Source organism: Monopterus albus, unplaced genomic scaffold (assembly GCF_001952655.1).
Source record: "Monopterus albus unplaced genomic scaffold, M_albus_1.0 scaffold150.1, whole genome shotgun sequence".
Lineage (NCBI taxonomy): Eukaryota > Metazoa > Chordata > Actinopteri > Synbranchiformes > Synbranchidae > Monopterus > Monopterus albus.
In genome coordinates this window covers 1,413,851-1,426,721 of record NW_018128030.1, presented here as the reverse complement: position 1 = coordinate 1,426,721, position 12,871 = coordinate 1,413,851, and the positions used below count along the sequence as shown (strand labels likewise).

At 40.3% G+C, this 12,871-nt stretch overlaps 1 protein-coding gene across 8 annotated transcripts in view; it reads right to left on the bottom strand.

Annotated features, from left to right (window-relative positions):
• Positions 1–3,622: 3,622 nt before the first annotated feature.
• rcbtb2 (regulator of chromosome condensation (RCC1) and BTB (POZ) domain containing protein 2) overlaps positions 3,623–12,871 on the bottom strand; it is a 12,380-nt gene continuing 3,131 nt past the window's right edge. For 3 of the 8 annotated variants that reach the window (XM_020614729.1, XM_020614725.1, XM_020614724.1), the window contains exons 2-12: positions 10,037–10,171; positions 9,233–9,383; positions 8,930–9,096; positions 8,679–8,837; positions 8,105–8,212; positions 7,863–8,005; positions 7,389–7,579; positions 6,882–7,008; positions 5,743–5,882; positions 5,501–5,631; positions 3,623–5,392 (exon numbers count right to left, since the gene is read on the bottom strand). In XM_020614729.1, the coding sequence (XP_020470385.1) occupies positions 5,252–5,392; positions 5,501–5,631; positions 5,743–5,882; positions 6,882–7,008; positions 7,389–7,579; positions 7,863–8,005; positions 8,105–8,212; positions 8,679–8,837; positions 8,930–9,096; positions 9,233–9,383; positions 10,037–10,162 (1,584 nt within the window). In that variant the 5' untranslated portion in view covers positions 10,163–10,171 and the 3' untranslated portion in view covers positions 3,623–5,251. The other 5 variants (XM_020614727.1, XM_020614728.1, XM_020614723.1 and 2 more) reach the window with 5 other exon arrangements.

Below are 12,871 nucleotides of genomic sequence, written 5' to 3'. Positions count from 1 at the left end.
GAGAGGACACACTATGGGAGAGAGGAGACACAAAGTTAGTGATGTGTAATGGTGGCATATAGAAGCATAGGGAGAGAGAGGAGAGGGGAGGAGAGGGGAGGGGAGGAGAGGAGAGTAGGAGGGGAGGGGAAAGAAACTCAGAGCATCATGGGGCCCCCAGCAGCCTAGGCCTATAGCAGCATAACTAAGGGAGGGCTCAGGGTCACCTGATCCAGCCCTAACTATAAGCTTTATCAAAAAGGAACGTCTTAAGTCTAATCTTAAAGGTAGAGAGGGTGTCCGCCTCCCGAACTGAGACTGGGAGTTGGTTCCATAGGAGAGGAGCTTGATAGCTAAAGGCTCTGCCTCCCATTCTGCTTCTGTGGACTCTAGGAACCACAAGTAAACCTGCACTCTGAGAGCGAAGTGCTCTGTTAGGATGATAAGGCTCTACGAGGTCTTTAAGATACGATGGAGCCTTGTCATTAAGGGCTTTGTATGTTAGGAGAAGGATTTTAAATTCTATTCTGAATTTTACAGGGAGCCAGTGGAGAGAAGCTAATATGGGAGAGATATGATCTCTCTTGCTAGTTCCTGTCAGTACTCTGGCTGCAGCATTTTGGATTAACTGGAGGCTTTTTAGGGAATTATTGGGACATCCTGATAGTAAAGAGTTACAGTAGTCCAGCCTGGAAGTAACAAATGCATGGACCAGTTTTTCAGCATCACTTTGAGACAGGATGCTCCTGATTTTTGCAATATTGCGTAGGTGAAAGAAGGCAGATCTAGAGACTTGGTTTATGTGTGATTTAAAGGACATATTCTGATCAAAGATGACTCCAAGGTTCCTCACAGTAGTACTGGAGGCAAGAGCTATGTCATCTAAAGTAACTATATGATTAGACAGCAGATTTCTAAGGTTTTCAGGCCCAAGCACAATAACTTCAGTTTTGTCAGAGTTTAGAAGTAAGAAGTTGCAGGTCATCCAGGCCTTTATGTCTTTAAGACATGCTTGAAGTTTGACCAGCTGACCTGATTCATTTGGCTTCATAGATAAATATAACTGAGTATCATCTGCATAGCAATGGAAATTTATGTTGTGCTTCCTGATAATATTGCCTAAAGGGAGCATTTATAAAGTGAAGAGTATTGGACCTAACACAGAGCCCTGTGGAACGCCGTGACTAACTTCAGTTTGTGTGGAACATTCGTCATTAACATGAACAAATTGAAATCTTTCTGATAAATAAGATTTGAACCAACTTAGCGCAGTTCCTTTAATCCCAATAACATGTTCAAGTCTCTGCAGTAAGATGCTGTGATCAATGGTGTCAAAAGCAGCACTGAGACAAGTCCTTTGTCTGAGGCTAGGAGAAGATCATTGGTGACTTTCACCAATGCGGTTTCTGTACTATGATGGACTCTAAATCCTGACTGAAAATCCTCAAACAAATCATTCTTGTGCAAGTGGTCACATAACTGCTTTGCAACAGCTTTTTCAAGGATTTTGGAAATAAATGGGAGATTGGATATTGGTCTATAATTAGCTAGGACACCTGGGTCAAGAGTAGGCTTTTTGAGTAGAGGTTTAATTACTGCAAGTTTAAAAGCCTGTGGAACATAACCTGTTAATAGAGAGAGGTTAATCAGATCTAGTATGGATGTGTTGATTAGGGGAAAGACGTCTTTGAGCAGCCTGGTCGGGATGGGGTCCAGGAGACATGTTGATGATTTAGATGAAGCAATTGTTGAGGTCAACTCAGAGGGATCTATAGGGGAGAAGTAGTCCAAGTATAAATGAGGTCTTACAGATGTTTCTAAAGCCATTGTAGTAGATGGCACATCTGCGAGAGCTGTGGGAGTGGTTCGACCCATTTTTTCTCTAATAGTTGTGATTTTATTTGTAAAGAAGCTCATGAAGTCATTGCTGCTGAGATCTAAGGGAATGTTAAGCTCAACAGCACTGTGGCTCTTTGTCAGCCTGGCTACAGTGCTGAAAAGAAACCTGGGGTTGTTCTTATTTTCCTCAATCAGTGATGAATAAAATGCGGTTCTGGCACTATGAAGGGCTTTCTTATATGTTATTAAACTATCTTTCCAGGCTATGAAAAACTCTTCTGACTTAGTGGAGCGCCACCTCCTTTCCAAGTAGTGAAGTAAACTCCCATAAGACTGAGAAACTGAAAGACTAAACAGTCTATGCTTCAGTAACTATGCAGAGTGGTACTGAAGATCAAGTTAGCTGATGTTTGTTTACAGCTTCCATAGATACTGAGCCATGAAACTCAAAACGTGAACATATAGTGCAGCAGTCAGGTGTGCCAACAGGATGTGGTGTTTCAACTGCCCTCATTTCTGAGCGGTGTGTAGGAGGCAAAAGCTGGTGATAGAGAAAAAGCTTATGTAAGAAGTTAACTAAATTATGTTATCAAAACAGGGTAAGATGGGGTGGTGGGAGACGTGGAATTGTGCCAGTGACCGTTGGGAGCCGTTTGCACTTCCTCATTTCCATGTAAAACTGATAACTGAATTATTGTTGGCGAGTTGATCTGGCTTTCTTCACAATGCTCAAACATACTGCCTGTTCAGCAAATGACGAAGCATCAAAAAACTTAAAACTTCACAAATGTAGTATTTATTAAACACCAATTATACTAGATTACCTTATACTGTATGGTGCCCCTGCTATCCTGACCACATTCTGTAAATATCTTTGCAGACACAGTGTCCTGGAACAGTACCGTGCCAGCAGTAGCTTCCTCTGCGGTGTCCCGTTGCCATTGACACCTTACACCACAATTTGCATATGGCAAAATCGTGAACACAAATGTTATCTCACTGAGCATTCTGTCTTGTGCCTTGGAGGTCATCTTATCTGGATACCTGATTCTAGGGGGAGTAGCCACAGAGCTAAATCATTTCCTTTACAGCTTAGGCAATTTGTGTAAGTGTGGACTGATCAATATCATAGCTCTTTTGAGTGTGCTTTGTAACCCTTTTCAAATTTATGCAAATCAGCAGTTGTGTTCATCTTTCTGCAAGGCCTCATTCACATCTTGTGAACAGCAAACTAAATTGCTTTCATTTTTATAAATTAAAGTAGCTCTGGCCCACACTCCAGACATTTCGCTGATTGAACTCAGGGTTGCTACATCCTTACTCCAGTTAGCGTTTGTTGATGCCATTAGGTTAGGGTTTTACATTCTTCCCCCCAACCTAATGAATATTTTAGTGATGTATTTAAAATGAACAAAATGATAAAAGATGTTTTAAAATAGGTGGGTTTCTTTCAGCATTGTAACTTAGATGAAGATCTGACCAAATTTTAAGACAACCGTCTTTTTAAATGTAGGGAATTCCAAAGGATTTACTTACTTTTTTCTGCCACTTTATGTAAAAAAAAAAAAAAAGTGACTCAAAAATGGACTGTATTTTATATAGCGCTTTCCTCACAGTGTGTTACACTGGCCAAAGCGCTTTACAGGAGATTATACACCATTCACTCAATGATGTAACACTATAGTTGAACATGAAGAAATAAACAAACACGTGTCCAGATGACTATTTCGTGTCAAATGATTCTTGGTTCCATTTTGCAAAGAAATGTGTGCTTAAGTTAAAGCAACATGTTTACAGATAAAAATGATGTTTTACGTTTTTAGTGAAAGCACTTGATGACACAGATATGAAAAACAAACGCACTGTGATTACTGAGCAGGTGTGCATCACAAAAACGCGTCAGCATCACAAAAACGCGTCAGCATGTAGTGATATTCAGAGACGGTGAATTTCCCTTTGGTGGCTTAGATCTTCTACTGGGAAAGCACAGTTACACTGTTTGTGCTTTGTAGCTGTACATTTGTCCAGACACAGTGCTGTCCTAGGCTGAACACTTTCCTCAGTATTTTACAGTACACTGCATATTCATGTATATCAAATGATTCCATAACAGACGGCCAATCATCGTAACAACACATACAACATTATGTAGTTATTCATTTTACTACATCTTAGACTGTCAAATGTTAACATTCTCCATGCAAAATGAGAACAGTTTTTTTTTTTTTTTTATCATCAAAATGTCCCAAAAAACTACAATAACTAGTTTGGTAAAAGAAAAGCATTTTGATATATTCAATTTAGATGATTAATGAATTTTATGTAACAACAGGCAACAACATTTAAAGACCTAGTGATCCTACCTTGGCCATATTCAACCCAGTCTGCCAACACTACTTGAATTACTACATGGTGCAACCAGAGGAGAAACAAAGAAACACTTGTTGCCAACACATTAACTAAAAAAAAAAAAAAAAAAAAAACTTCTGTAAACACACCAAACTGCAATGAAACACATCTGTAAAAATGAGCTGGCTCTACAGTGACATCATCAAAAGGCTACACAGGAATCGATATGCTTGTGTAACTCAGACACTGTCCTGCACAGAGAGGGTTAATTTGACCATAGGTAAACGGTCAGTAGGTAAATAAAAGTGCAACTGGCTGCAGCTTTTTCTCAGTCTGCTGACGGTGGGCAAAGCAACAGTGCTAGTGTTAGTCAGTACAAACAAACAGTAAGTTAATGTTTGATGGATGGATGGCAAAGGCTAATAACTATAACATCAAACAAAGGGGCAGAACTTTACTTATGCAAGAGAAAAGACATTATAATTAGTGAGATACGAAATACCCAAAATAAACAAAGTGCAGTTGCCTTGTTTTTAGCCCATTGAGTGTGATGGTTCAGCTCATGGCTGACCTGTTGCTGATCCCTTCCTGACACTGCTAATTTAGACAGCGTAATACAGGACAATAGAAACATCGTGTATTTGTTTTATATACTAATAAAGGGCAGTATGATAAAAAAAAAATGACTAACTTCAATGCCAATCCCTTATTTTACGATGAATTATGTTCAGTATTCAGCATTTTCAGGCATTCTGTCGGAGCTGGTTCATACTGTGAGGAAATCCCCTCACACAGATGAGACACTGAATTAGCCAGGCTTACTGTCCATTGGACAAACACAACTGCTGTGATACCTCCTTCTATATGGCCTTTACATGGTGCACTCTGACTAGTGGTGTAACCCATTATTCAGTGTGTTTGAGCTTATTTTAGGGCTGTAACAGAAATATCAGCTAGCCTCTCCAGTGTTTACATCCCCAGCTGTGACATACCGATCAGCCTTTACTTTGGTCTAGAGTGGACTCTAAGGAACTCATTGAGCTAAATCCTCACAGTGCTGAATCCATCACTACAGGGACACTAGTCAGTTTTTGAAGGCCCCGGAGCGGCTGGCTTTACTAATGAAGTTCTTGAGCAGGTCGTGGTCCATGTCTGCAAAGGCCTGGGTCTGCGTGACAGCTGTTAGATGGTTGACACAAAACTTGAAGCAGAACTCCTCCAGGTCCTAAAATGAATGAGGTCTGTCGGGTCATTGCTGAAGAGTATAACTGACTAGCTTTTAGCTACTGTGACGGTTCCCACCACTGTGGAGTCTGACTGTGTGTCAGCTTACCCGCGCCTCATACTTGACAGCAGCAGAGAGCAGAGTGATGGCATTCTCCTCAGAGATGCCTCTTTTGATTGCTTCCTGGCACAACCTCTTCAGCCTCGTCTCTCGGTAGAATGTAGCTAAGTCTAGCAACCCTGCACACACACAAGGGCAACAACCAGGTGAGTGTGTTTAGGACCTGGGCATGTATTTCATTCCTAGAGCTCTCAGTGTGTAAAGGACTTGTGGTCCATGTCTCGGCTTACCAACAGCATCCTCTGGTGGCAGGTTAATAGTGTCTGTGTAGAGATACTCCAGGAAGGCTCTATACACCAGGTATGAGAACTGGTGAATTTCTATGGCATTGTCATCTGTTTCGTTCAGCAGTGCACGAAAATGCTCACACCTAAAGTGGAAAGAGAACAAAAAAACAAAACAAAACAAAAAAAAAAAAAACACAATATACATATTTAATCTAGGTCAAGTCCTACTCTTCAGGTCATTCCTGAGGCAGACAGGCACTTTGCCAACAATGATAGCATCAGTATTTTTCCATATTTGATCCTTTTGGCACACTGCATTAGGAATATTGACTATCATGTTTCCTTTTCTTCGACAAATTTCCCCTCACTGTTAATCTCTCAAAACACTGCCCCTTCTTATGTTTTCCTCAGTACAGGGCTGAGCAAACAACTGAATTTTAATACTCTTAAGTACATCTCACATCTGCCATTTGCATGGGATCTTGCCAAAGCAAGCCGTTTTGTGCTGTTACAGGTTTGTGTGAGGATGTGCACTAAGGTTGTCACCGCAGACTCTCTGGCTCCTTCCTACTGACAGTGCAAAAGACCAAGGGACTGGAATGCAGATATATTGTGCCCAAGTGTGGTTATGAAAAGATAAACAGGAAACAGTAGATCTGTCTTTGCTTCCCTGCAACACTGACGGGAAAGATGGAGTTTAAACACAGGCAACACAGAAAATACTAGGGATTTGATAAATTGATTAATAAATGGCTAAGGGTGTTTGTTGTCATGAGACCCACACAATTAACATACTGATCTGTTTGTCTTGAGTTAATGTTTCTATAACTAACAGTCACACAATTCTGCAAAGTCAACATGTGTTTGTGTTTCCCTGAAAGCCCCAGTGTGGTGTTCACTCTCCATGATCAAGAGCAACCTCTGAATGGAGAAGCAGGCTGCTCACTGTACATGTCAAAATGTCATGTGACTGGATAGAAACTGTGTTTTGGTTATTTTCTCTAAACCTCCATTTAACCGTCATCAAGTCTAAAGGTGAAACAATGTGATTTTTTTCCCCCCATTTGCAAAATTATTGTAACAACCAAGCAGTTCTAGTTCACATTTAAACTTTGGATTTTGAGGCTCCACATTTTCTGTACCTGATTTTCAGCAGGGCTTTGTGAACATGGATGCACTTCCCATCAACCAAGAACTTCAGGTCTGAAATCTCTGGGCTGTCAAACTCCTTCTTCAAAGACTGGGCAACAGTTAGGTAGTTGTCAGCATCTGGCAATAAAGAGAAGGCATCTGTTTTACAGTCCTCTAACAACTGCTGTATTTCACTGTAAGATACTGTGGAGCACACCTGTGTACAGCAAACCCAATTACATTCTTTTATTAAAATCCCAGAAATGTTGTCTCTAAACCATCCAGATAAGATGACCTCTAGTAGAAATTATAAAAAAAGGAATTCTAGGTGATCTCAATTTTAATTGGAATCACTATTTGCTCCTTGAACACTCCAATTAAAACAGACAGAGAAATTAGTGCTGATGTTTTCAGTGGCTTGTTAGTTAAGTTGATTTTTTTCAGAGGGCTGCATAACAAAGAAGTTCTGGGGCTTTTCTTCAGTTTTAGACATCTCTGAAGTCCAACACCAGGCTTACCTACGGACAGGAGGTGCCACGTGACTGCAGGCGTGGCAAAACAGGCAAACACATCGTCAGTGCTGCTAAAATGTGTGAGGTGGGGGCTGAGCACAGCTTGACCTCGACACTGACCCCACATCATAACCTGCCCGCTCTGGGTCTTGGCAGCTGACGTGTGGCTGGTGTGACATGTAGCCACCTCCACCATCCTTGTGAGAAAAGCAGAATTAAATCCTTTCAGCACTACTAATGTAGAGCCTTTTATGCAGATGGCATGTTACAGACAAATGAAAGCAGGTTTCCACAGCAGGCAATACTTCCCTAATAATACGTCTCTGGAGTCAGCAATCCATCTCTTATTACTCTGTGATATTAAACCATATATACACACACCTTTGAGGCATTTAGCATCTAAATATTTCATTTCTCAGGTCTCGTCATGCAGCCACCACTGACCTGTTGTGGTGGCAGAGTTAAAAACGGAGTACTAACCTCTCCTTATCTGTGTTTATTGGAGTCGGGAGAGCTTGGTTAGTCTTATTGCCTGTTCCCAACTGCCCGTATGAGTTGGCTCCCCAGGCATAAACAAACCCTTCATCTGTAAGTGCCAATGTATGTGCATATCCACAGGCAACCTGTATATGGATGAGAGAGCATAATTAAGCTGAATGTTAGCTGAAATAAATAATTAACAGTGAGAACTTTGCAAGATTTATTATCCTTTAGGCTTTTACCTGGACAATGGTGACACCTTGGAGAGCTGCGATCCTACATGGGGTCTGCTGATTTCCATTGTTGCCCAGTCCTAGCTGTCCATTGCAATTGTAGCCCCAACCATAGACCTACAAACGTAGAACAAACTCTGAACAAACTGTACACACTACATCAAGACATTAGTCAGGGATGGTTTTCAATGTTTTATCTGCATATATTTTAAATATTTGCAGATAGAAGTTGATGTAAAAACATAAGCATTTTCTCTACATTTTCTGTGCTGTATATTCTAAAATGTCCAACTGCAAGAAACATGTTTACTGCAAACAATGTGTATTTAGTGTGTGATCAACACTGCCTTCTTGTTGAAGAATACACAGCAACGTTTAGTTCAAATCATCTTCCTCTTTAAAAAAGGGTAAAAGCATAAAAACTTAGCCATCCTTCTAATATAAACCCATTCATTAGCATCTTGTACTAAGATGCTGTAGGCATTTACATTTGCCAATCCCCTTAAAAGCAATTATGGGCTGCTGAATGCCAAAAAGTGGACTTATTCATTTGTAATATCTGCATACTAATGTGACCAATTACCTCCCCATTGTCCAGCACAGCCATAGAGCAGAGCTGACCACAGGCTATGTTAACTGCCACTTTGCTCTGCAGGCAGCTGCTGACGCGACGTGGTGTCGGCTGGTTGGCAGTAGAGCCCGAACCAACCTGGCCTGAGTTGTTGTAACCCCATGCATATACCTAAACACAGAGACAAAAGGTTTACAGTCCAAACAGTTACACTGATGAAGCAGAAGGAAGCTACATTAAGGACATAACTGAGGATGGATTACCTCTCCATCAGTTGTGAGGGCAATAGTATGGTGGGAGCCACAGGCCACCTCTATCACTCTCTTGCTAATGAGGTTGGTGGACACCAGAGCAGGGGTCAGCCCGTGGTTAGTGGTCCCATTGCCCACTTGACTGTAGCCATTGTGGCCCCAAGCAAACACCTCTCCATCTAGACAGCATCAACCAAATGTTTATTCATGTTCACCGTGGTTAATAGCTGTTGTTGTTAAATGACTGGCATTCTAGTCATCTGCATGTGTCGTCTTGTTCGTCAGCGATGCTAGTCCTCTCTGGGACTGAATTACCTGCAGTGGCGATAACCACATGTGGTCCGGTTCCATAGCTTAGGGACACAATCTTCTTTCCACACAAGGCATCAATCCTGCGAGGCTCAATAGTGCTTTGAAGGTCCCCAATCCCTAAACAGCCACAGCAGTTAGTGCCCAGAGCAAAGACCTGCAAAAACCAAGTATCACTGTTCAGATGCTTCTCATATTAATAAAAGGCATAAATGCTACATTCTAGTCTTTACTAATATATAGTTTCTGGCAATTCTGTGTCAAGTGATTAGCTGTGTCAAGTAATTAATGGAATTATCACTATTCAAAGCCAAATTAAACCAATCTGTAAGATATTTCAGGAATATGCTTGCAGAAGTACTTTGACATTTGATTTCCCCAATTGTTTGTGAGCTATATGGAAATTAAAAATAAATAAATAAACAAAAGTAACTGTGAACACAGGCCAGGTTGAACATTTGCAGCCAAATCCACTAAAATACAGCTTTTGTGTCACAAATGACAGTTCCCAAACAAAAAGGTAAGCGTGGAAAGATGAGGCATGCTCTGCACCTTTCAACAGGATAAAAATGGAGCTTGCTTTGGTATTAGGCCTGTATAGCTAAAGATAGCCTCATTCTATCTGCTTATCCTTGTGCCTGGAAGTTTACCCTGTATCAAGAAGAGATTGAGGATCCTGCTACATTCTTCTATCAACTTCGAAAGGGAAAATACTCAGACTAATATTATGTAAGGAGATTAAGCCTGTCAAGCTTGGTAACACATCTTAATGTAAATTAGAGGAGTCACCCTTGAACATCCAAATGTTACCTCATCATTAACTGTGACATAGAGGGCTTCATTTGCAGCACTGCCAAAGACACAAGCTTGTCGGATGAGTTGCAGTTCCTCAGGAGGAAGGAGAGCAAACACTGGCCACTTGCCCACGTCCAGCATACTAATCAGCTGTAGAAGGACAACACCGTTAAACAGATGGAAATAGGAGCTATCAAGAGATGTTGATTAGAAAATATTGTGTACAAAAGCTTTAAGTTTGGAAAAAAGGCCTTCAATGAAATACACAAATGAAAATATGCATGGTGCATTATTCATAAGACCTATTGTAATGTGTGTATATTCCTTTACCTAAGCATTATACTTTGGGTATTATTTGAAAGAAAAATAGAATAATACACAACAGAAAAATGCTGAGTTAGTCAAGCAGGAATATGTTGAGGTTGTCATGTTAAAGCCACATACTGTAGATACACACTACCAGTGCACATACAGCAGCAGGGGAACTGAGTCCACTGTTGTGGACAGATTAAAACATGTATGCATACTGGCTGAGATAAACCCATTAACCTGTGTTTACTGAGAGAAGGAGTGAAGTCCAGGTAATCTTACTGATACAGTACTTTTCTGTGATGTAACATATCTAAAGGCTGACACAATATTTCCAGTACAATACCTGAACCACATGTTTAAGAAAGCACTCTTCTATTTAACGGATATGATGATGTTCTCAGGGTGGTACTGTATAACAATGGGTGGGTCTGAAATTGGCTGTCTGGGCCTCTGCATTTAATAATTTAATAGCTTGATTCGGTTATTTCCGAGAAAGACCGGCTCATAAAAATCTAATTGTCTACTTGTGTAAATCGGCCTCCCTCTAAACTCATTTGACTGGATAAAAGGCACCAGAAGGAAATAACATTAGATAGCAATTCTCGGCTGAATTCTAAGCACAAGGGGCGCATCTAGATCACAATTAACAAGCTCCAAAGTTTCAAAATGCTCTTAAAATTACCCGACCGTGAGTTACTGCCGCGAAAGTCTCTCTGTGCACAAAGGAATGTACATAAAGTTAGCATGATCCCTGACCTAACAAACGGAAACCCTGCTGGACCATTAGGGATTTAAGATGTTCAACGCTTCAAATCAACAAATGCCAAAGAGGTTACAAACAAACAACACAAAACACGCGCTTATGTTGTGTTGCAATACTTCCAGGCTGAGCTTTCTAGCTAACAACATAAAAGGTGCTAATGTAGCATCTTACGTTAGCGGCAGGCAGCTATCAGCTAAAACTGTAACCATCTAACAAAAACCAATTAACATAATTAGCTTACGGACTGTTCCTGCTGCTGGAAGCCGCAGACATATCAATGTTGACGTACCTCGCTGTTGTTTCAGTTTTGTCGTTCGCGACGTTGTTTTCTATTTGACTATGACACTGATAAGTAACTGATAAATATTTGGCAAACTGAATCATCACTTCAGTCTGGTCTGGTAGAGCATAGCATAGCTTCACATCAGTAGCACCTCGCTATAGTAAGCGTTGACCCCTACATTCATGGATGTATTATAGGAGTACGGCTACAACACGGAATGGAATAGATACACAACACCACCTTACTTCCTGTAGTTAGATGGTGTGTTCACGGAGAGTCGGAGCTGGGAACTTCTGATGTTTATTATGGGCAAAAAATATCAAACGACTTCCCTTGTAAAAATCTGTTCCTTTAGTTAAATAATAATAGACTTGATAACAGATAAATCGTCTTTTGTGAGGCAAATATCTGCATATAAAAGGTTCTAAACAAATACATTATTTTCAATTTTAAACAAAATCGCTCCAATAATCGGTGGTTATTTCATTTGAAAGCAGAACATTTGTGGAAATTGCTAATATAATCATTTATACAAAATATACAGTTACAATAAATAAAATGGTTCTAATAAGTATTTCCATTTGTACAGTCAGTGATGGACTTGCATTGGTATAAGGGCACATCCCAGCTGTCATTATTTAGTCATATTAAAATATTTGTATTTTTTAATCAGTTTTGTAGAAGCCTGATTGCCAGCCGGGATTGGCTCCGGCCCCCCCCCCGTGACCCCGTTCAGGGACTAAGCGGTAGAAAATGAATGAATGAATGAATGTATTCTTGGTATAAAACAGGTCTTGTAAGCTCTATAATATTTTCCTTTCTGCAATTACATGTGCTGCCTTTCACCATGTACTTACAATTAGTATTATCAGGAAAAACAATACAAATTGTGGAAGAGGAATTATTCACACTCCAAATCGCATTAACTATTGAGGGAGAAACATCACAGTACTCCTTTTAAATGTCCAGCAGGTGGAGCTATAGAAGGTCTGATGTTAGCGTTTGACAAACTGTACGGACACTCTTCTGATGTTATAATATTTTATTTGAAAATAAAGTCATATGTGTTGGTAAGTATAATTTGTGCTTTTACAAAAAAAAACTACTAAGTAATAATCAAATACATACAGGTTGTGGTTTAGTAATTATTCTGCTACACTGTAAGTCTAAGAGTTTGGCACTGCAACATATTGTGAAATGTAGAGGTGTTCAAAGAACAAAGAAATGCTATAGTGGATTTTCTTAAAATTAGGCACCATGATAGTGGATTGTGTGGTCGATGCACTGCCAAACTCTTGAGATTTTCTTTATAGATAGGAGGTAGAACCATAGAAAAAAGTCCAGCATGTGCCACAGGACATTCTACCTTACATAGATAGATAGTAGTGGAGGATTTTATATCCATCCGTCCATTTTTCTCCACTTATCCGGGACCGGGTCGCGGGGGCAGCAGTCTAAGCAAAGATGCCCAGACTTCCCTCTCCCTAGACAC